General features: G+C 36.1%; 1 protein-coding gene across 2 annotated transcripts in view; it reads left to right on the top strand.

The window, feature by feature from the left end:
• Positions 1-23,460, top strand: part of PHF6 (PHD finger protein 6) — a 43,384-nt gene extending 19,924 nt beyond the window's left edge. The window contains exons 6-11 of one of the 2 annotated variants that reach the window (XM_051967774.1): positions 4,137-4,306; positions 4,466-4,609; positions 5,358-5,462; positions 8,477-8,610; positions 10,540-10,669; positions 22,114-23,460. In XM_051967774.1, the coding sequence (XP_051823734.1) occupies positions 4,137-4,306; positions 4,466-4,609; positions 5,358-5,462; positions 8,477-8,610; positions 10,540-10,669 (683 nt within the window). In that variant the 3' untranslated portion in view covers positions 22,114-23,460. Of the gene's footprint in view, positions 1-4,136; positions 4,307-4,465; positions 4,610-5,357; positions 5,463-8,476; positions 8,611-10,539; positions 10,670-10,966; positions 14,155-22,113 lie in introns of those variants that run through there. The other variant, XM_051967773.1, reaches the window with a different exon arrangement.
• Positions 23,461-25,480: the final 2,020 nt, after the last annotated feature.

The raw sequence follows: 25,480 nt of genomic DNA, 5'->3' as shown, positions 1-25,480 counted from the left end.
ATTTCTAATAGAATTTTAAAATAGTAAAGCCTTGTAATTATGTACTAAGAGTCATAAGTTTTAAGAATTTTTTAAAAGTAATCTTTTTCTCAAAATTGCCAGAACAGCCCAGAATAATGGAAATAGTTTTGAGCTATCATTCTAGGATAGTCATGCTGCTTTTTATACAAGCTTAGAAACTAAATGTATGTGACTCACTTGCTTGGTCTCTCATTAGTTGCTTTGTAAGTACTTCTTCATAGGAATAGCTTGCTATGTAGATGGCTTCCAATATTGGTATATCTTGAAAAGTACACCATTACCTTTCCCCCTTCTCTACTTCTACCCATTGGCTTGTGCAAGTCCGCAAAAAAGCAAGGCTCTTTTAGATTGGACAGAAAGCTTTGGGGTTGGGGAGAGAGAAGGGAAATCCAGGCCTGTGTGAGATATCATAGTTAGGGACCCTGGGTGGCCAGATTTTAAGGAGATATCATAAAGGACAGATATCTATCAGTTCAATAAACATCAGACACAAGACACTAACAATACAAAGACCAAAATGTGAGGCCAAACTAAAGTTTCTCCAAAGGCCTACCTAGACTGTTGTAATAAGTAATGCATACTATTAAAAATGAGCAACAGTAATCAAAAGTATGTACTGTGCTACTCAGATTATTTACATAAAGGTACTATTCAAGCCAGTGCTATGACTTCTTTTTATCATTGTAGGGTTGTTGTGGGGTTTTTTTTTTCTGTCTAGAGCATTTAGTATAATAATAGTTGCTTAGTGGCTATGGATTTTGTTTTTTGTTTTTGTCAGTGTTACTACTCTATTATGGAAAAGGTACCATTTTTAGCAGTAGCTCAATCTTTTGTAAGTTTTTTCGTTAGTATTTTGTTATTAAAGTACTAATAACCATGAAACATTTATTGAGCAACTGCAGAGAATCTGACACTGTAATGGATGCATTGAACTGCTAGCTGTTAAGATAGCTACTCTTTTTTTATTTTGTACCACTCACCATAAGAATTGCAGGCTTTTGTAGTAGTGGTTGATTGAAGAGAGATGGATTCCATCATGAATTTCTCATTTCTGATAATGAGTTTTGTAATTGCTTTGTTGAGACAGAAAAAAAATGTTTCCAACTGTTGAGATAACTCTTCTTTAAACTACCCACCCTAAGGGTTTGTAGCAGATCATAATCCCAAAACAAGTTCTCTTTTAAACTGTCTTAACTTTAAGTCTTTTATTGTACTACTTAAGACCTCTGTCACTTACAATAGCTTTAGATAATTTCAAAAACCCCATCTTTTCTCATCTTTATCACTACTGATCTCTGTGATATTTGCACTACAGCTATCTCACATGAGCATTATGAAAAAAGCACTTTGTAAATCTTCAAGTCCTAAATGAATGTGAACTGCTGCTATTCTTCTCATGACATTTAGAAGTATGTAAGTCAGTTCTGCCTGTGTATAGTTTTCTTATGGCTTAATTCCCCCATTATTTATTTCCCCTTTATAATTCCCTTCTCTACATGCTGGAATGTAAAGTGTGAGTTTAGTGTTTACTGACTATTACTAGAGACTGTGTCTTCATGTAAAGGAGCTAGAATATTGCTCTGTGCTAGAGAAAGAGGAGAGGAGAGGAAAGGACGCCGCTTCCTCCCAGGCTGGCTATTGTCAATTGGAATAGTACAGGCAGCAGTAAGAGAAAAGAATGCATTAAATAAATGGCTGTTTGGACTTGGCCCTATAACAGGTGGTATACAGAACAAGTCAGATACTTGTGTAAGCACCCCTGGCTTATACTCTTTCCTAGTCACTAGTTAAGAATTTTTACACTGAGCTGGTGATTAGGAATTTGGAGTTTGGCTTCACTGGAGGGGTACCCTGAGATGTGCCACGCCTTTAGGAATGGGTCTTCTCCCAGCAACTGCCGCCTAGCTACTGTTGCTGCTTCAGAAGGCCAGAGCAACAACCCTGCTAGTTGTTCAAGTCATGGCTACTGATAAGAAAGGAGATGGGAAAAAAAGGAAAAGAAAGGAGATGAAATTGCTATTGCTTTGGGGAGTACCTATGGTGACTCTTGGAAAGTCCATAGAATTTGTAGCCATGGCTACTGAGGTTTTGCCTGGAGCAACTTTGCTGAAATGTTTCAGGCCCGAGGAGATCTTTCTTCAATTGATAGGAATCCTGCACACAGTAAAGGTAAGTGATGGAAGAATTTGGTTCAAAATTTAAAAACAGTAGTCTTAATATCTTATCTTATAGCTTAAAAAAGCCCATTATCTGTATATGGTCCTTCTTGAACCATGAAACAGGTATTGTTAGGTATTGAAAAATGTCTGTGAGAGAGGACGAGATAGTGAAAATATTTTCATTTTGAAGATCATTGAGCTTTCTTTGTTTTCTAGAAGGCAAGATGAATTCTTTTGAACTCAGTATTTATATCAATATATTTATATATTAGATTACTTGCCATCCAGGGGAGGAGATGGGGTGGGGGGGGAATTGGAACATAAGATTTTGCAAAGGTCAGTGGTGAAAAATTAGCCTTGCATATGTTTTGAAAATAAAGAGCTTCAAAAAAAAAAAAAATACTGTATGCGGACACATCCACTGTATCAGTTCAATAAATGGACAATTTTTATATTAAAAAAGAAGAATAAGTAGTTATTGCTGCAATAAGGTATAGAATTGTAGTCTCTTTGACAAATCCAATTGTATATAGAATCTTAGACCTCTCACTTGATACATAACACTTTTTAAATATTTGGAAAGGAATTAACATCTGCAAGAATAGGGATCACTGTTCTTAATCAGTCAAATAGTAAGATTATTTGTGATCTGTGGGAAAGAAACAGAAGGTAAGAAAAAGATTGCAGGAATAATACTCTCACATTTTCCTTTTTCTCTCCTCTTTTGATATTTAAATGATCTGTAGAGTTTTTCTTTTTATTTACATATGTTATATCTTTTTTTCCTTTGGTGAGGCAGTTGGGGTTAAGTGACTTGCCTAGAGTCACACAGTTAGGAAGTGTTAAATGTCTGAGGTTGGATTTGAACTCAGGTCCTCCTGATTCCACGGCTGATGCTCTAACCACTGCACCATCTGACTTCTTTTCTTTGAAAAAGCCATTTTCTATAAGCCAAATATTGGGCAAGTGAGCATTTAGTTACAGTGTTAGTATTTTTTAAGCATAGTGCTTTGTACGTAATAAATGGTTAATAAAATGCTTTTGCATCCACGTCTCAAGATTTTTCAGTATAATTTAACATCTTACATATGCTAGACACATAAGTATATAAATGAATGTATATATTTCCTTAATGATGTTATCCAAGTTCAAGAAGGGAGATCTAAAATTGTGAAATATTGAAAAACTACTTAGAAAAACAATCATTGATTTTTTTACCCCATTCCTAACTGGATAAAAGTTATATATGTAATTTTCAAGTTTTTCTAATTGTTAAAATGTATAGAGATCATTGCTAATTGAGGTTTTCTACTCCTTGTTCCCTTTTCAAAGTGGATCGAGAATGTACTTCTATATAAACATCTGGCTTGATTTGATTGTTCAAAAGAGAGCCTGAGAGCTGAAAAGAAGGCAACCTAGTTTGCTAAATTCAGTCACATGACTTCCTTGGCAAACATAAGTTTATTTTACAGTTGTTAAAGTCATATCATACTTATGTTTCCCTCATCCCAATTATGTAGTTCTTTTCCTATAAATTAGTATCTAGGTAAGTAAGTATGCTGTTATGATTGAAGGCATCTAATTTCATAACAATATGAAGTAAAGCTTCCCGTGAACCTAAAATAATTAGAAGTTTACATATGATCATTTTTTTAAAATCTTAACTGGTAGTAGAACTTGAAAATATTCTATATTGTGTTATAGTGTGATACATTTATAAACACGTGTTTTCCATCTAGTAGAGAAGAGGGGTATAATTAGATGAGATTTTTCTTAAAACTAAGCATTTGTTAAATACTTCTGGCATGTTTGATGCTTTTTGATTCTTTGAAATAAATCAAAAGTTAGTCCCTCTCCTAGAAAGTAATTTGCATGCTAAGGGAAAAACTTAAACTTTAAGGACAAATAGTCATTATTGTTAGATTGATTTGTGTATACCTTTCCTTAAATTTTAAGCCACTGATGTAGAAGAGAGTATCAATGAACATGAATTAGAGCCTTCTTCACCCATGGGAAAAAAGAGAAGTCGCAAAGGAAGACCAAGAAAAATGATTTTAAAGGGGCAATCAGAAGATAATAGATCTACATCTTCTCATGGCACAGATGAAATAGAGAGCAGTTCCTATGTAAGTACCATGAAAGTGGATCCTTATTCATTTTGTCACTTTTAATATTGTGGTTTAACAAGTAAGATGTCATAATACGAAGTAACAAAAGCTTGAGTGGCTGACATGGATTGACTTTCTAAAACTTGATTTTCTTTGTGGGTGGGGGCTATTTTTCAGAGAGAGAGGTCTCCACACAGAAGCAGTCCCAGTGATACCAGACCTAAATGTGGATTTTGTCATGTAGGTGAAGAAGAGAATGAAGCAAGAGGAAAGCTTCATATATTTAATGCCAAAAAGGCAGCTGCACATTATAAGTGCATGGTAAGTATGGTTTATTATGTGTAGTTTGTAAATATATTTTTAAAATGGTTAATAGATGTATCTTTTGACTAAGAAAAAATAATTGGGTGCTCAGTTATTCTTACTGCAATTAGCACTTTTTATCAAATAAATTGTATTGATTACTTGTGAAATTTTATATTCAAGGGATTTTGATAAAATTTTCAAGTAATCTTTTGGTGAGATGCCAAATGTAGGAATTTTTCCTATTATGATTTAAAAAAAAAAACTGGCTCTAATATGGCATGGTGTCTTGCCAGAATAAAATGTTCTCTAAGCTTATGAGTATATTTCTCTTATTTTGCTTTGTCAGAATTTACAGTCACCATCATTTTTTAGTTGCTCTCCCAAAAGCTCTATGGTTTAATGAGTGACCAAAGATTTACCCCCTAGTCATAAGTGGTACATTTTTCAAACTACTCATCATTTATGCTGAGGGTTTTATCACATAGGCAAGCCTTTTAAATATGGGGAAAAGATGAAGCAACATGGCTCTTGCCTTCAGAGCCCCAAAATATTTCCAAATCAAGATGTTACTTATTGCCAAAATGAGCCTTGTTGTCTATGTCCTAAGTCTTCCTTTGGCAGGCTTGCCTGTGAGAATACTAAAATGATTGTATTTTATCCATACACAAAAGTAATAGGATGTCTTTTTCTCTTATACCTCTTCCTTACACTTCATCAAAAAGAGATTCTGGATTTTAATGTCCTTGGGTTTCTCTTCCTATAGTTGTTTTCTTCTGGCACAGTTCAACTTACAACAACATCAAGAGCAGAATTTGGTGATTTTGATATTAAAACTGTCCTTCAAGAGATTAAGCGTGGAAAGCGAATGGTATGTTCTTTTCTGTCTCTCTTTTGATACCAAGATATTTGCTCTTTATCTTTCTGCTGTATATTTAGAACATGCTTCAAATTCATCGAGGCATTGAAAAACCTAAATATAAAGTTGTTCTACTATTATGACAAAGTACCTTTTTACTGTAGACAGATCATATTGACCTGTTTGAGGAATTAATAAATGGATGGCACTGACTACTTCCTTTCAGCATAAATCCTATACTGAGCAGTATCATTAAAAGAACTGTGATGGATTGATTTCAGGTTATTTTGTGCAATGGACATGAACTACTACCATATTCAGTGATGAAATCCCAACTGTTTCTGTTATTTAAGCAGAATGAGTTGTTTTTCAGATATGTAAAAACAAGTTTAGTGACCCCTAGTAAGGCATCCATTTTAAGTACACTTTATAGCCTAGTTTTCAAATATCCATCTTTGCCTTGCCATTACGTTGGCGAAATGTGCCTTCACGTGTTTTTAAAATGTAACCAATTCCTGGTATACTGGGTGTATTTTCTTGATTCTTCTTGTCTATAACTTCTGTTACATGCTCATGGATTACTACCTCTATTAATGTTTACAGATATTCTCAATTGTAGAAGATACACATACTTTTTTTTTTTCCAGACTGACACTTATCTTTAAAAAGATTGTAGCTTTAAACTTATGGTTTAGATTAGGAATTCTTGATCTGGAATCCTTGAATGGTTTCTTTTATAATCTGGTTATTTTATTTTATGAATTTAAAACCATGAACTGAGAAGGGAACCATGGGTTTCACCAGACTGTTTGCCACAGGGAGTCCATAACACAAACAAGGTTAAAAATCCCTGCTCCAGATGCTGTTTTGAATATGGAGAAAAAGAGAAGCTGAAGCACATTAAATGGCCCACTTGATTTAAGAAAGTGGTTGGAATTGGTGATTTTGTTGGTGTGAGGATCTCCCTTTAAGAAAAGTCATTCCACAGATTAGCAACATATCTGTAACTTAAAGAGTTCTTTGGAACCAGGCCTGAGAGCTTTTTCTGTGCCTATTCTGTGATGACAGGCTTTGAACCCAGGTTTTGCCCACTCCAAGGCTGACCTTGTATCACTTATGTCAGGCTGTCCCAACCAAATAGTAACCTTTCTTAAATAAAATGGACTAATAGGATATAGGAGAGTTTCTCTTAGAACCAGGTTACCATAATGACTTATCAACTAATTTTCTGAAGGGTGGCTAACTGGTGCAGTCGCTACAGCACTGGCCTGGCAATCAGGAGGACCTGAGTTCAAATCCAGCCTCAGTCACTTGACATTCAGTAGTCGTATGATCCTGGGCAAGTCACTTAATCCCATTGCCTCGTTCTCTCCCCCTCCCTCCCCCAAAAAAGCCACCAACTAATCTTCTGGATATCAGCCTCCTTTATAGTGAAGTAGTCTCTTGTCTCTGTACGATCTAGATTAGTATTCTTTTAGGCATGTAGTATGGTATCTTATACTCAGTGTTATTAATTTTTCCTATGTGCCATTGAATGACAGATGTTTGAGGGGACAGATTTTTGGAGTGACTATTTCTGGAAGAAATGAGTGCTTTAATTCAGTTGACTTTTTAGTAAATGTTTCATTATTAGAAATGTTCATGGTGATAATGACATTTATCAAAATGAAATATGGTTTAAATTTTAGCAATAATAGTAGTGAGAACTGGTCCTAGAATTTTTACTGGTATAGGGAATTCCCAGGTGAAGATACTCTACCAATTCAGGTGAGCATCTTCTCTGCAACTTTCCAGTCCTCGTTAGAAAGTTACTTACATACAGTAGGGCTTCTTGAACTTTTTCCACTTGCCACCCCTTTTTCGCCTGAGACATTTTTACATGACCCTGGCTATCTGGGTGTATAAAATAGGTATACAATTGAAAAATTTACTGATAATAAATCAGAATTTCATGACCCCCACATTCAGTTATGAGACCCCATATGGGGTTGAGAACCACAGTTTAAGAAGCTGGGGTTCATCACTGAACTGTGAAGGGACTTGCCCAGACAACACAGGGTAGGGATAGGCTTCTCTCAGCTATATCTACAAAAGCCTTTACTAAATACTGTCTTCACAACAACCTCATAAGACAGTGCAAACAATATTATTCCCATTTTACAGATGAGGAAACGGGCAGAAGGAGGAAGTTGTACATGGTCAGATGGCTAAACTTATGTAGTGCTCTTTCCACTATAGCACACTGCCTCAACTATTTCTATTTCAGCTTATAGCTAATATAAATGCATTTGTGCAGTAGACAGTTTAAAATGTACTCCATTCATTTATACCCAAAAATGAGATGCTAGCTGTATTAATATACAAATTAAATGTTTGAAAGCTATGGTACTTTCTTAAAAGATCATATGAATTTAATTTTTTTATTTTAATTTATAGTTTTATTTAATACAAGGTTAGCTTTAATGAATATTTAAACTACTGACAACACTCCCGGTTTTCCCACTCTCTTTATAATTATGTTTAAAAAAAAAAAAAAAAGGCTGTCTATTGAATTATGTGCTTGTTGTGTTCCATATTGACATAGCTTGTAACACCTCTCTGAAAGCAAAAAGGTGTATAGATATACTACAGAAAATAATAGTGAATAGAAATAAGATCACACTCTTGTTTTATAGAAACTAATTTTCCAGTAATCCACTATCTTGATAAAGCTTACTTAGCCATTTTCCTGTAGTTGAGCAATTGGATTTTTCTCAGTCCTCCTTCCCAACCTTTTTGTTGTTAGGATCATTCTGGGACAGCATTATTACCGCGTCCCCATATCTCTTTCAACATTCAAGTTAACTTTTTTATTTATTTCACTGGTTTAACATCTTAAAATTGAGTTAGTCTTGATTCCTTTGGTTGTGAGTGAATTCTAGCTTTTTTCCACATAGTGATTTATTATCTGTATTTGTTTTATGTATAAACCATTGAGTGAATTGTCAAACCTACTAACAGGTACTCCTCTCTTTCCCTGGTAACAGAAGTGTACTCTTTGTAGCCAGCCTGGTGCTACTATTGGATGCGAAATAAAAGCTTGTGTCAAGACTTACCATTACCACTGTGGCGTGCAAGACAAAGCTAAATATATTGAAAATATGTCACGAGGGATTTACAAGTAAGAAACTACAATTCTTGATTTTTCTTTTGAACATAAGAAATAATTTTGTTTCAAAAGAGCACCTCACTCTGCTACCATCGGTGTTCCCTATACATTTGGTAGCATAAAGTTAGAGTTGGCTGCATGGGCTATTTCTACTTTGACTCCAGATGCCTAGGAAGAGTGGGCATGATATTAGCCTGTTTTCTCTGGTTCTTCTGACATTGCTGGCCTCGTGCACTGGTGGATTTCCATTTAGGAGCAACATTGCCACCTACCTGTTTCATCAGATTTTTGTGCAGCTGCTTTGCTCACAGATAGGGAAAATTAGGCATTCATTCATTGCCCTGAGTTCTGCCCTATCCTATCCAAAGTAAAGTTACCTGTCATCTTTTCGTTGACCAAACTAATTGATGGTTTGCTTCCAAGAAACAGTGAAGTATGTTCTTACTTGCAAAGGCTTGACTTGTAGCTCTCCTGTTTATTCACTGTCTCACAGCATGGGTAACAAGATAGTTAGGCAAGCAAATTGTTAAGGTCACCATGTGGGGTCTAATTCTTGCTCACAAAGTTGACCTGTTTATAATGTTACATGCTAACATGCAAACTTAAACTGTAATGGATGTCTTTAGTCTTCTTAGTTGAAGGTAATCTTTGTTTACCTGCTCTACCAGAATTACTGATGAAAATAGCCTTGTGCCCCACTGCTGTCGATTCCTTTGGACTGAGTGGCCAAACTTATTTCAGTTTGCTTCTAAACTGGACACTGGGAATTGCAATTTGCCCGTCCCCTTTTTGGTCCCATATTCAGACTGGATTCCAAAAGCCTTCCGTGTTCTTTAAATGGATTCTGAATTCCATTTTTCATAGAAAATACTTAGATCCCAGAAGAGAACGAGGATATAAGGGAAGTTTTATAGGACAGGCAAAAGGGTGGGTGTTACCCAGGTTTAAGTGGAGGAGATGACAGGAACTTGGTATCTGCATCAAGGCTCTTAAGAATGAAGCAGTGTCTTGAGATAGCTCCTAAGGTGAAATTCTTACCCTGATTCCATCTTAAGAGCTGCAGTGTGTTCTCATTCCCAAGGGGTAGTATTTAGCTGGCATGATTTCTTTGTGGCTGCTAAAAGTTCACTAAAAATATGCATACATACATATATATGTTATATGTGTATGTATATTTTTAAAGGGAAAAAATTCTAATAAATCAAACTAGTTAAATAATATCCTCTCCCATCTCCTTGAATTATGAAGAAATTTGACTTATGTTTGACTTAAAGTAAGCAACTTTTTAATTCCACTCTCTGCAAAGCAATGTGATATATGTGGAATCTTTTTCCTCTTCCTTCTGTTTTATCTCCCTACGCAAAACTTTATTTTATAAGTTTATCATATTTGATCATACCTTATCTTAGGTCATAACCTCAAGAGGATATTCCGTGAACTGTGTAATCCCACCACCTTGAAAGACTCATATATCTTTTTATGCTTCTTTGTGCAATTATCCCTAAGGACTGCACTCAGACCATCCCTATACCTTTTTTGGGATGGAAGACTATTAATTGGAATGAGTAATCATCTCGTCAAGGGTACATGAGAGGCAGACCAAATCACCTTAGTAATTATTTTCAATAAGATAATTATTCAAATTAGCTTCAAAACTAATTGCCATACTGATATCTGAAAAATGAAATTAAGTCCTATCAAATGGTAAACTGCTGAGCATAATGGAAATAGCTCATTTATTACTGTCTAAAAGGCATACAAGTACCCCTGTAATTAATGTATCCCATTTATAAGTATCCTACCCTCAACAATGTAAAAGAGCAGGACAATTTTACCCACTAATACTAGCATCATGGGTTCTCAACATAGAAAACACATGTCAGCTATCATTTCATCTAACTTTGTTTCCTGATGAATTTTCCCTTGTTTTCACTGCTCTAGACTGTACTGTAAAAACCATAGTGGAAACGATGAGCGAGATGAAGAAGATGAAGAACGAGAAAGCAAAAGCCGGGGAAAAATAGGAACTGATCCTAGTGGCTTCCCTCAGCAGCAACTCAATGGAAACTAGGTATGGAAGTTATTCCTGATACAGAGTTGCCCGTCACTCAGTATGTTACTGAAATAACTAAATTCAGGTAGATTCAAAAATACTAATGTGTTTAGTTGATAGCATGTTGTTAGAGAACCCCGTAGACCCAAGGAAAGTTTTGTAACCTTAGCTGATTTTGTAATAGTTTTAAAAGAGCAAGTGAGCCATTTTATCAAATAAATGTAGATGTAATGTCAAATTTGTAAGATACTCTTTTTTTTTTCCCCTGTTTTCTCTATTTTAAATTTACGATTGTTTTCATCATCTTTTGAACAGGTTCAAGGGACAGAGAGTTAGAAAACTGGGAATGAATAAGACATCCATTACTACTATTCTTTTTCACTGTTTTCTAAAATCAGAAAGGGTTAGGAACTTTCTACTGCCTGACGCTATTAGATCCTTCATTGAGCTGCCTGAGATGTTCATGTGTGTGAGCCTTCAATAAGTGGCAGAGTTTTACTTGTTGATATTATGTAGTTTGTAGTCTGCAGTGTCTGGAAAAAAAATTAGAAACACTCAATGATATGTACAGTGTCAAAAGTTAAGGCAGACATTGAAATGAACTAAGCTCTATTTCTGGACTGAATAAAATTCTAAGATCTGGAATGTGTAAAATGTTTAGTGGATTCAGTATAAAGGAAAAGTTGAAGCCAGTTGTACTTCACATTGCAGACGTGGCCAGGGTGACAGCACAGTTAAGAGTTTTGTGATTTCTCTACACATGCAAATAATTGAGGCTACAAAGGGAGATAGCCTCCTGTTCTTCCTCTCTTTGCTTGGAAAGCACATGCATAAAAGAATTTTTCTTTACCACAAAGTGTGCTAAATAAAGATTTTTCAGTTTGTTCCAGTTGAAGTTGTTCCCACTTACCAGCATGGACTCCAAGCAACTGGTGAGCTCCAGTGCTTACGCCAAAGGGCTGTGTGTACTTTCTTTTTCTAACTCCCCTTGCCTCCCTGCCCTTGCCCATACACCTTTCCTCTTTCCAAAATATACCAAGAGCTTTTGGGCAAAAATGGTCGAAATCTTTGTATTAGCATATGGAAGCAGCAAATTAAACCTCCTTGAAATTTAGAGGGTCATTACTCACTGAGGAATTTAGCCACCGTGTCTGAAACCCACACCTCTCAAGTGCCCTGTTGTATGGAAAGCTTCACATATTGGTCCCAAGTATGAAAGTAGGTCTTGTGTGCTATAGGAATAATAAAGACTCTTTTCATAAAGCAGCAGTATTTCTTTTGAGTATGTGACCACTACTTTAGAAACCGTATATAACATTTTTGACTTTTTTGAGTCATTGCTTTGATTTTTATGCCCTACTGTTTGTTATCTTGTGTGTGTAGGGCTGGCTCCGTGTGCTCCTGATTGGTGATTCCTTAGGTTGGGGTTAATCAGTGGCTAACTGCTCAGTTCTCTTTAAAAGAGTATTTTTCCACTGACCCTTCTAGTGAGTGATAAGCATTAGTTTCTTGCATTTACTTCTTGAAGCACATGGGTACATTTCTTTCTAATAAAACCAAAAAAACCTTTGTGGTCTGCCTGATACTACCATAGCACCTCAGTAGCAAGGTAGGAATTCTGATTTTCTACATTTGAAGCAAATCGACAAGCAAGACACATTGACAACTTGACTGTACATTGAGAAGATTATTCTGCAGCTGATATAAACAGTTCTTTTTTTATGTAACAGGTGAAAACTTACACTGTGCTTAAGATTTTGTTGTTTTTTTTTATTGTTAGTATTTTAAAGCCACGTTTGTCAAATATATTTTCACACATATACTTAAAACAAGGGACCCACTTATGCTATAGTTGAACTGTTTTTCTTTTTTTCTAGAAGGCTAATGTAGCTTTAGTAGGAGCTTGTCCTGTAGGTTATAAATGTTTTCTTTTTGTTCTAATTATGCCATTGATTTTTTTTTTGTAAATATGATTTTCAAAATTAAATGACTTGAATTGCAATGACAGATCTCTAGATAATTGTTTACCAAGGTTTGTGACTTTTCCCCTAAAAGATCTGTACTTCAGTTTCTTATAACAGCTTGGAAATGAATTAGTCTAAATCTTGAAATCACTGTGTCTAGATCACTTTTTTATATTGTGTGCCACAGGCATGGCTTGCCCATGGAAACAGAACACCTTCATTTCTGGACAACTACTGTATTGCTTTGAATTAAGGAAAATGCAAGGTGTTTGGGGTAATTATGGCCAGTCTAATATAATTAATGTGTATAAACAAGGACTTTCAATGCTCTAGGTGTCAATTGCTGGATTTGGTCTTTAGTTAAATTTAAGTGTGTATGGGTTTCTTCAATCCATTCTGTGCCACTAGCAACCAGAATAGCACTTTACCTTTGGTTGACAGAACAAGTGGCTGGCTACCTATTCTTTCACTGTGGTGTGATGATTTGGTAAAATGATTTTTCATTCGTAATGAAAAGTAAACTAAAGTCACATGAAAAATCACTTTGGGTCAGAAACCTATAAGATTCAAATTCTCTTCATATTTTTGTCATATGCTGAGTCAAAGTGCCTTACAATGTAAAAATTGTACAGTACTTATGTTCCCAATATCATCTTCTGGGTAGTAATTACATTGTGGTGTCAATATTTAGAAAAATGTACCTCAGCAGTGTATTTACTATACATCTCCTATGTCCTTAACTGTACTTTTATTAAGCATGAAAATTATTTGATCAGTATACAGCATCGACATAATTTTAAAAGCAAACAATACTGCCATTACTGTCTTTTATGCGTATTTTAGCTTGGAATTTTAAAGAGTGTCTTTTTTTTTTCCTTTTTTTTTTTAAACAGTGTAATCTTTGCAAGCATATATTGAAGATTATTCTGGAGCATTTATTGCCTTACCAGAAATGTTAGTAAAGAAAGTTCTTTATAGTAGAAAGATAGACTTGAATTTCTGTACTTTTAATAAGATCTATTTGTTCCTGGAAAAGAAAACAACTTAATGGGTGTGTTTTACTTTCATTTCACAATTCTAAAGACCACAACTGAAAATAATTTATTTCCAAGATCTCTAATAATTTTAAGATTTCAGTCATTTCTTGCTCAGGATTGCATCCTATTACTAGGCAAGTAATAATATAGATCTTCCATTTAGTCAGCCTTTGTATACTTAAATAGATGCACATAAAATAATCATCAGCGAAATATCAATTTTATCTCAAAACAAACTAGAGAGGATCTTCGCATGGTGCTTTATGAAAAGCGCTGAAGTTTGTTTATACCACAGCCTGTAGCTTTTGCTCTCACATACGTCTACACGAAATACTAAGATAAGGAATGTGTTATGGGGTTTCAAACAAAAACATTCCTCTCAACTATGTTATGTATATTTTGTTCTTGTTCTGTTGGCTTTTATTTCCAAAATTGTAGTTTGCAGTATTAGTTTCTTTTTACTGGTATTCTTGCATATATTCAATAAATGAGTTAAAACTTTCTTATTGGCATATGTCTTTTTTATGAAAGCATATGATGAAGCTTATAGTTTAGCTCTGTGAGCCATTATGTGCTGAATTCCACTTAGCCTTGCATTATTTTGTGGTAGTTACAGTTTAATAACTGGTTGTTAACCATTTGTGGGAAGAAGGAAAATGCCAAGTTTAAGAATGTAAAAGCATTATTAAAAGATCGACTCCTCTTTCCCTATCCTTCAACATATTAGGATCATGTCATTTTGGACCAAATAAAGTGTTTTTATTTCTTTTGAAAATTCAGTTCAAGTTCCCTTCCTACATCTCTTTCCACCCAACATCCATTACATCTTGGCCTGTTGTTACATGGATTTACATATACTGAGTGTGTGTTCATGGGGATATTACACTTATAATTGTTACAGTACAGCAAAAATTCGTAATATACTACCCAGGTTATATAGTGGCTATCAATGCAATCTTTCCATTAAAAAAAAATGAGGGGAAGGGGCTCCATTCTTATTAATTCTAAGTTTCCATTGATGCTAGGGCTGGTTTGACACTGGGCAAAGGGTTATGTTGTTCAAACTGACAGTACCTCAGATAGGGAGCAAGCATTTTATGTGTTCATTTATGTTCCTTCTGATTCTTCGCAACCTGACCTATTGACTGACCCAAGGCAGGTATGCAGGCATTGATCAAGACAGTAAATTACACAAAACAAGTCCTAATTGATACAAGAACATGACAAAGTGTGTTGGTATGCTTTAGTTCATGAAGATTTCTTAATACTTTATGTGAACACTTTATTTTGATCATATTTTAATGAGCAGTCAAAATATGGATAGTTAAATAGTTGGGTTTTTTTAAGCTAACTGTGAATGAGCTTACTGTCTAATTACCTGCTTAACTGCAATAGACTTCTCTCTAGGCACTGATAATGTGCCCCAACTCATTCCTCAATGGTTAGCGTATTCTCACTCCATCATATTTTCCTTATCCCAGTGATTCTGAACCCTCCCCACACATACAGTGGTCATTGCACAAACCCCAGTTCCTATCGCCCTTATTCCCATCCCCTTTAATGACCCACTGGAAATCTGTCTAACCCCACCACTGGAGCATCTGTCTGCTCCATAGTTAACAAACTTGTTTCCATCTTACATCTTTCCTTTCTTACTCCTATTTTCTAGCACTCAATGAGTTCTCATGCTTCCTTAATGACATAGAATCCCTGGCTACTTGTTCCACTACCAGTTTACTCATACCCATCAACCTTACCGAGGAGTTTTTTGGGGGCAAACGAATCAAAATATTCCATTGGGACTTTCAGATTCTCCCTCTACAGCCATCACTCAGCAACCTCTTTTCCTTTGAGATTCATTCCATCCATATTTATTACCCAGTCAAGATTCTAGTATTTGTTACTTACAAACCCTAAGACACACTTTGCTTTCTTCCTTAGTTATCTGATCATAATCTGTTCTATTCCATATTTCTCTGTATCTTCTAGCCCCTATGCTCTTTATCCTCACCATGACCTCTAATCCTCTATACCCCTCAGTTTTCCCAGGCCATTACTCCTTGCACTGGCTACAGTGTCTTATTAGCCCCTTGGTAGCCATATTCAATTCTACACTATCTTCTCTACTCCCTTGTACTCTTAACCTTCACTGATCATACCTTGCTAAATCTCAGTGTTGGTTTATTACCTCCATCAACTGCTTTTGATTCCATTCACATGCTGCTGAAAGGAGAAAGAAAAAAATCATGAGACCATGCTGACTGAGTTCACTACAGGTTTATGTCATAATCTCAACTGGAGCTCACTGCAGCAAGGCAATCCTTTTTCACCTCCCTAGGTCACTCTCCTACTCACTACAATGGCTTTACAAGACCTTCATCCTTCCTCAAACCTCCCATGGCACTCCTTCCTTCAGCTAATAACTGCTTGATATTTTACTTTTTAAAATTGAGGCTATTCTTTGAGAGCTCCCTCTTCTCCCCTCCTCCTCATCTCACATCATCCAGATACTGTCCCTCACTCTCCTTCACTTCTGTCTCCCAAAGAGATGGCTTTTTTCACCTCCCAAACAGATTCACTGTCCCACTCATTACAGTAGCTTTTCCAAAGTTTCCCCCCAAAGAAACCTCCACTATATAAACCCTTGATCCAATTCCATCTCATTTTCTTCATTCCCACTCATTCATTTTTATTCTCCTTCAATTATTGGCTGTTTCCCTACTGACAGCAAACACATCCTCTCTTCTATCCCTTAAAAAAAAATCATTCCTTTGATTCATCCTCTCTAGCTACTGTCCTGTATCTTTCTTCCCTTGTATTGCTAAATTCCTTGAGAAGGCTATCTACATTCAATGCCTCTACTACTCCTAAACTTTTCATTCTGACTTCTGATATCATTTAACTGAAACTGCTTTCTCAAAATTATTGACCCTTCACAATTACAAAATATGGTGGCCTTTTTTCAATTCATATTTTTCTTAACCTTTCCAGCTTTTGGCGTCATCACCCTTTTTAAATGGATATTCTGAGTTATTCTGAGTTTTTGTTACATGGAATTCTTGGGTTTGTCCTCCTGCCTGTCTGATCATTCCTTATTCTCTTTTACTGGATATTCTTCCAGGTCATACCCACTAACCATAAGTGTCCTCCAAGACTCTTAATCTTCTTTCTCTGAGCTCTCTTTCTCCTCTATACTATTTTATTTGGTGATCTCAGCTCCTTTGAATTGAATTATTATCCCTATGGAAATGGTTCCCTGATCTTCACATAGAACCCCAAGTCACTTTTCTAAGGTATTGTGCTGTATCACCAGCTGCCCATTGAATATCACTAGATGTCAATATATATCTCTATCCATCAAGTGGATGTTCCACAGACATCTTAAAACTCAACACATCTAAAGCTGAATTCATTATTTTTTCTACATTAAGCCCTCCCCTTTTCCAAACTTCCCCGCTACTTTCTAGGGCACCACCAGTCCTTCCAGGCTCACAACCTAGATGTTTGAATTTCTCAATCTCCCTTGTACTCCTTGTCCACTCTGTGTCAAGCCCTATCACTTCACCCTTCAATACATTTCTTAAATATGTCCCCCTTCTCTGACACCGCTACCTCTCTTAACCCTGATGCAGGTCTTTAGTACCTCACATCTGGACTATTGCACTTGGCTGCCGGTTGTTCTCCCTACTTCCACTCTCTTAGCTCTTTAGTCCATTCAGTTGTCAAAGTGATCTTATTGGACCATGTCACCCTCTACCTACTCAACAAATTCCTTATTACCTCCAAGATCAGATATAAAATCCTGCTTAGCTTTTCAATATATTCATAGACTGGTCCCTTTCCGCCTTTCCAATAATCATACTTTTATTTCTTTTCTCCTACTTTGATCCAGTGGCACTGACCTCCCCATTCCTTTCTTGACTCTGCATTTTCACTGCCTATCCCCTTCTTACCTGGAATGATGCCCTTCATCTTTGCCTCACTTTCACTAGCTTCTTTCACCAGCTCAAATCCTACTTACTGTAAGCAGTCTTTCCAGCTTTCTCTCAATGTTCATGCCTTTCTTCTATTAATTATTCTGAATTTGCCCTGTCTGTCTTATATACACATGTAGTTATTTGTATGTTGTTCCCCGATTATAATAGAAGCTCCTTGAAAACAGGGATATCCTTTCCCCATTTTTTTCCCTTTTTAAATCACAGACTTCTTTTTTTTGGTCTCAAATTCTCTCCCTTCCCACCTAATGAGAAGGCAAGAGAAACAAAATTCATTTATAACTGTGAAGACGTGCAAAACATCTCAAATTAACCATGTTCAGAAGGAAACACCAAAAAAATGCATCAGTTTGTCTTCCTGAGTCTATCAGCTTTCTATCTGGAGATGGATAGCATGTTTCATTATGAGATCCTTGGAATTATAATGGGTCCTTATGTTGATCAAAATTACTGTCTTTCAGAATTGATTATCTTTACAATATTGTTACTGTGTATATTGTTCTGGTTTTATTCACTTCACATGCCATCAATTCACATGAGTCTTCCCAGGTTTCTCTGAAACCATTTTTAATAGTACAATAGTATTCTCTCACATTCACATACCACAACTGATTTAGCTATTCCTCAATTGATGAACATCCCTTTAGTTTCCAAATCTTTGCTAACTCAAATAGAGTTGCTATAATTATTTTTGTATATGTGGGTCATTTTTCTCCTTTTTTGTTCTCCTTGGGGTGTAACCCAAGTAATAGTATTGCTGGGTCAAAGGGTACACATAGTTTAATAAACTGTAACAAATTATTTTTCTAGAATGACTGGACAAATTCACAGCTCCCCCAATAGCCCAAACATTAGTGTGCCTATTGTTCCATATCCCCTCCAGCATTTGTCATTCTCCATTTTTGTCATCTTATTCTGATGGGTGCAAGGTGATAACCTCAAAGTTGTTTTAATTTGCTTTTCCCAAAATATTAGTGATTTAGAGTATTTCTCATGTGGCTAATGATAGCTTGGATTTCTTCCTCTGAAAACTTCCTATTCATATCCTTTGACCATTTATCAATGAGAGAGTGGCTCTTACTCTTGTACATTTGACTCAGTTCCCTATATAATTTAGAAATTAGACCTTTTCAGAGAAACTAGCTACAAAGATTTTTTTCCCCAGATTTCCTGCTTTTCCAACTTTAGCTGCTTTGGGTTTTGTTAATACTCATTTTTAAAAATTTTATAAAACCAAAATTCCTATTTCCTGTATCTTTCTTTGGTTATGAACTTTCTCCCTATCCATAGAGCTGACAGGTATTTTTTTTTTAATTTTTAATAATAGCTTTTTATTTTGAAAATACATGCAAAATAGTTTTCAGTGTTCATGCTTGCAAAACATTGTTCCAAATTTTTCTCCCTCTCCCCAGACAGTAAGTAATCCAATATAGGTTAAACACGTGCAATTCTTCTATACATATTTCCATTATCATGCTGCACAAGAAAAATCAGATCAAAAAGGGGGAAAAATGAGAAAGAAAAAAAAAGCAAGCAAACAACCATTTTAAAAGGTGAAAATACTACGTTGTGATTCACATTCAGTTCCCATAGTTCTCTTTTCTGTATGCAGATGGCTCTCTCCATCACAAGTCTATTGGAATTGTCCTGATGGGTAATTTCTATTGAGCAGGTATTGTTTTAATCTTTCTTTGTATCTGCCACAATTAGCACAGTGTTTATCACATAGTAGATATTTAATAAATGCTTGTCAACTTGACATAGTAGAAGCTCTAGTTTTCTTTAAAGTCGTTCATGACCAATAGCAGGCATTCCAAAGCAAAAACACAGCATCATAGAGCTAGAAGAGACCTTGGAGGTCATCAAACCCATTTCCCCCATCGTACAGTTGATAAAAATTGCTTGATGGTACTTATTAGAAAAGTTGTCAAAGTTGACCCATCTCTAAGAGGTGAAAAGCTTTCTCCGTGTAGCCAGTGTGCTAATTTGGCTTACCTTTTAAGTGACCCTCATCCTTGGCTCCTTTGCCTGTCGAGCATACGCTCTAATGGGTCCTGCTAAACTAGTTTGGATGAGCCTGGCAACAAGTAACATCTGTTGGTACAAAGACCCAGCCTAAATAAATTTATCCCAGTGGCACAGTGGATGAAGCTTTGGATCTGGAGTCAGAAAGACCTAAGTTTAAATCTGACTTCAGACATTTGCTAGCTGTGAGGCCCTGGGTAAGTCAGTTCATCTCTATTTGCCTTGGGGTTCTCATCTGTAAAATGTGGGTAATAACAATAACACCTACCTTCTAGGGTTATTGTGAAAATCAATTAAGATAATTATTGAAAGCATTTAGCACAGGGCCTGGCACATAACACTATATTAATATTATTATTAAAGAAGCTCGTCATCACTTTGGCTACAAAGGAATTAATTTTTCAGCCATAGTATCTCTAAAGACTATCCATTAAGGTTTGGGGGTTCTTACCTATAAAGGTAGAGGGAATAATTCCAAAGGCTTTGGGAACATTGTCTACAATGATCATGTGTACGATATTTAGCCAGTGGCCTTTAGATCTTTGCTTCCAAAGTATCAATGCTCAATTCTGCTGCTTATCCATTATTACAACCTTGCCTTCCTTGTGCTATTAAATGATCCTCTGGCTATATGCCATAAAAAAGGGAAATCACCATCACTACTAAAGTATATAGGGGACTTGCTCCTTTTTCATTTAACCAGATGCTGAAAAGTATAAATCCCATTTCTTAATAGTACTTAATTTTTTAAAAAACCTTCAAATTTTGTATGTTTAACCTATATTGGATTGCTTGCTGTCTTGGGAAGAGGAGGGGAGAAGGAGAAAAATTTGGAACACAAGGTTTTGCAAAAGTGAATGTTGAAAACTATCTTTGCATCTATTTGGGAAAATTAAATAGCATTTTTTTAAAAAAGAGAGAAACTAATTAAAAAAACTTAAGTGATCAGTACCCAATAAATATTTAGACTAAGAAACTAGGACAGGAGTTAGGTCCTGAGGACCCACAGATAAATTTTAAGGAGTGGCTGAATTTGGAAGGGGAAGTTTTTACATCTTTCTTTTCATTAACCTTTAACTGAAATTTAGCATTTCCTTTAATGTTGAAGAACATTATTCTGAGGAATTCATATGCTTCACCAGACTATCCCCAAAGGGATACAGGATACCAAAAAAGGATTCCCTGAGGTAAATGTTTTCTTTGGGGTCAAGCACATGAGGATGCTTTTAAATGGTGATTGTGTAATATCATGGAGGAGAGTCCAAATCCTTGAATTCAAGGCACAGCTCAGCCATTTAACTACCTCTCTGAATCTCCATTTCATTGACTGTAAAACAAAGGGGGGAAAGAAGGTCTTTATAACTTGCAACATTTCCTCCTTCCTGCAATTGTAAGAAAAGAGTTCTAAAAATGTGAATAGCCATTTCAGAAATTATCAAGAAAGGGAAAGATATCACCAGATCTTGTGTCCTTTCTGCTAGCATTGGCAAAATGGCGGCGGAAGGGGGCCGCTATCTTGTAAAAAGCACTGCAGCAAATTATTGGCAATTTTTTTTCTTTTTTTTTTTTATCATAGCATGCATCTCAAACTTAAAAAGGACTGCTACTTTCTATGTGACCTTGGGCATATTTGCTCTAGAAGTAGTGAATATAGTGAATGACATTTAGAAAGAGCAAGCCAGAACATTTAGCCAAACTGAATGAGATGAAAATGTTTCCTTGCTCCCAGCCTCAGTTTCCTGCTCTTTAAATAGGAATGATAATGCTTATATTCCCTGCTTCGGGAATGGAAAATAAAAATGCTTTAAACCTTCAAACTAGTTAGTGTTTTAGAAACTAAAGTACATTTGAAACTCTTGAAGCCCTACTTTTAATCTATGAAAGGGTTAAGGTTAAAAGGTTTTCCCTCTTATTTATTATTAACAGCAATATTTTAAGGTTTGGCAGCAGGGAGCTGCTGGAGCATTTCCCTTCCCCCTCACTTCAGAAGTGGAACAAATTGCCCAACAGCTGTTCCTTGAGTCCATATAGACTCTGCTCCATACGTGCAAAATTAAATGTGGTAGACTGTTCAGTACACTTGAAGTGTTATGTACTGTTCTAGTGGAAGGATCAAATGACCCTTTGCAGGGTGATGTTTCTTATTCCTAAGGTTACCATTAAATCTAACAACTAGCTAGTTTTTAAAAGTATACTATTTTTTAAAGTAGTTACTGATTAAATTTTTCACTTTTTCAGCTGAAGATTTTTAGCAGAGATTTAACTTGAGTGTCCAGGGCGGGAAAGAAAAAGAAAAAAAAAGATTTCCTATAAGTAGCATTTTCTTTGATTTAAAAAAAAAAGTTTCTTTTATTAATTTAGTTTTAGCTATGTACTTACAAAATAAGCAAATGATAATGCTCTCTTCAACAAGCATTTATTAAGCACCTACTATATTGCAGGAACTGTACTAGGCACTGGTGATACTAATAGAAAGAAAGAAAGAAGAGAAGAAAAGAGAAAAAAGAAAAAGGAAAGAGAAATTGGAAGGAAAGAAAGAAAAAAGGAAAGAAAGAAAGAGAAAAAAGGAAAGAGAAATTGGAAGGAAAGAAGGAAAGAAAGGAAAGAGGAAGGAAAGAAAAAGAGAAAAGAAAGAAAAAAGGAAAAGAGGAAGGAAAGAGAAAAAGGGAAGGAAAGAGAGAAAGGAAGGAAGAAAAGAAGAAAGAAGAGAAAAAAAAAAAGAAAGAATCCCTACAGGCAAGAGGCTTGCATTCTAATGGAAGAGAAAACAAGTACATTTGTAAAGTTAATAAATACACATTTCTACAAACACATACAATAATTGGATACGTCAGGAGGGGGCAGTAGCAATTTGAGTGAATTAGGAAAGGCTAAATGCTGAAGATGGTATCTGAGCTGTCTTAAAGAAAGAAAGAAAAGAAAATCACTGGGTGCAGATGATACATAATTTCATTCTAGGCATAAGGGATGACGAGTGCAAACACAGGGAGCTGGGAGATGGAGGGTCATGCCTGAGGACTAGAGAGGAGACCAATTTGGCTGGATCACAGAGTATGGGAGCAAGCATACGGTCCATTAAGGCTGGAAAGATAGGTTGGGGCCTGACTTTAAAAGCTAAACAGAGACATTTATATTTATCCTAGAGGCAATAAGCCACTCAAATTGGTTGAATAAAAGAACTGATCTGAGTTAGATCTGGGCTTAAAGAAAATACTTTGATAAGCAATGGTTAAGATGTGCTTAAGGTAAAAGAATAGGAGGCTACTATAATTATCTAGGTAAGAGATGATGTGAACCTGAATTACAATGGTTGATATATGCCTGGAGAGAAAGGGTAGTGTTCAAGAAATGTCATGAAGGCAGAAATACCAAGATTTGGCAAATGGGTGAATTTATGGAGTGAGGAAGAGTGAAGAGTCCAGGATAATGTGAAGGTTACAAGCCTGATTACAGAAAAACCTACAAAGACTTACATGAAGTGATGGAGTGAAGTGAGCAGAACCAAGATATCATTGTACACAGTAACAGCAAGATTGTGTGATGATCACCTGTGATGGACTTGCTTTTCTCAGCCATGTGGCGATACAAGGTAATTCTGATAGACTTGGGATGGAAAATGCCATCCTCATCCAGAAAGAGAGCTGTGGAGACTGAATGTGGATCAAAGCATAGTTTTTTCACCTTTTTGTTTCTGCCTCATGTTTTTTTCCCCTTTTGGTCTGATTTTTCTTGCACAACATGACAAATATGGAAATATTTTTTAAAGAATTGCATTAACCAATATCAGATTACTTGCTGTCTTGGGGAAGGGCGGGGAGGGAGGAAAAAATTGCAATGCAAAGTCTTACAAAAATGAATGTTGAAAACTATCTTTGCATGTAATTGGAAAAATAAAATACTACTGAAAACTAAAAAAGAAAAAGGCAAAAAAAGATTACAGGTCTAAGAAGCTGAAAAGGATGGTTGTGCCTTAAAAATAAGGAGGGTTGGAAGAGGGGATGATTTGGGAACAAAGATGAGTTTTTCAGATATGATGAGTTTGAGAGTTCTCCAGAACATCCATTTTGAAATATCCAGTTGCAATTGGTGACATAGAACTAAGATTCAAAAGAGAAACGGGGACTGGATAGAACCAAGAGTCCTCCACATAGAGATGATACTTAATCCCACAAGAGCTAATGAAGTTACTGAGAGAAAAATATGAAGAGAAGAGAGCTCAGGACAGAACACACAGACCCACAATGAGAAGGTGTGATGTGGATGATGAGCTAGAAAACAAGACTGAGGAGTGGTCAGACAGGTCGCAGGCAAACCAGCAAAAAGCAGGCTAACAAAAACCTTAAGAGGAGAAAACATCCAGTAAAGGAAGATAGTCGATAATGTCAACTGCTGCAGGTCTTAATAAGGATTAGTTCTGAAAAAAAGGCCATCAGATTTGGAGAATAATCATTGATAATTTTGGAGATAGCATTTTCAGTTAAATGACTGGCTTAAAAGTCAGATTGAAAAGATTAAGGAATGAGTATGAAGAAAAGTAAAGGTAGTAAGTGTTGACAACTTTTTCAAGGAGTTTGGATGAGAAATGGAGGAGGGATATAGAATGATAGCTTGAGGGGCTGAAAGGTCCTAGTGAAGGGTTTTTTTTAAAAAAGGATGGGGGAGATGGGCACGTATGAAAGCAGAGAAGGAACCAGTTGATAGAGGGCAAGATTCAAGGAGCCTGGGCAAGGGAGATGACTGAGGATAAAGTCATCTGGAGAAGATGGGTACACATGTAGAGGAATAGGGTCACCTTTTCTCAGCAACAGAGAGAGAGGAGAGTGTCAAGGAATTTTGAAATCAAGAAAATAAGCAGAGGGAACTTACATTGAATGGCCTCAGTTTGGGGTTTTTTTGTATGTTCGGTTTTTTTTTCAGTAAAGAGGCAAGGTTCTCAGTTGCAAGAAAAGGAGCAAGGAGAAGATGTGGAGGCTTCAAGAGGAAAGAAATTTTGAAACAGCTTCTATAGAGAATGAAAAAAATAGTCAAGAAATAAAAGAACTGCCTTGCTGTAGTGAGGGCCCAATTTTGCTTGGATAACCTGAATTTCTTTATGTATCCAGTCAACATCCTCTAGCTTCATTAGTGGCTTATGAATAGAAATGGAATTGATTATCAATGAACATAACCCAGAGCTGAGATACCGTGAGACAAATTGAGGGGAGAGGGAGAAAAAGAGAAGGAGAGGGAATAGGACAAAGGGACAAGGAATTGAAGAGCAAAGTAGCAGGTAGAATTAGAATGGCAAACTACTAACTTTGGTTTGGAGAGGGAAGTCAGAGCAGGGGCAATGGCCTGAGAAAGTACTAAGGAGTGGAAAGAATAGATGTCTCGATGACAGAGGAGAACAGGTGTAGGAGAGGGAAAACATAGGGAGACAGGAATGATAGGAGGTTATAGTCAGATAGGGGAATGTCAGAGTTTCTAATTAGGGAAGTGGAACATTTGTGAGTAATCTCCAGATCTAGTGTATGACCATGCATGCCTATGTGTGACTGAGGTGGAATAAAGGGGTAGGTCATGGGACTTTAAAAGGTTAAGGAAATGGAAGGTTAGGGAGTTTGAGGGACCATCCACATAAATATTAAAGCCCCCTGGTATACAGGCAGGAGTTGAGGAGGAGAGAAAAATGATGAGCCAGAGACAACTCCTTGAGAAAGAAGGTAGTTGCTATATAATCCGGTTCAGTGTACTACTATCCATTTTTGACTGGACTGAAAATTGTAATTGTGTAGACTTTAAAGAAAGAAAGGTTACTGACAGAAGCAA

Source organism: Antechinus flavipes, chromosome X (assembly GCF_016432865.1).
Source record: "Antechinus flavipes isolate AdamAnt ecotype Samford, QLD, Australia chromosome X, AdamAnt_v2, whole genome shotgun sequence".
Taxonomy (NCBI): Eukaryota; Metazoa; Chordata; class Mammalia; order Dasyuromorphia; family Dasyuridae; genus Antechinus; species Antechinus flavipes.
The sequence above is the reverse complement of the archived record's forward strand: the minus strand, read 5'-3'. Positions and strand labels throughout refer to the sequence as shown.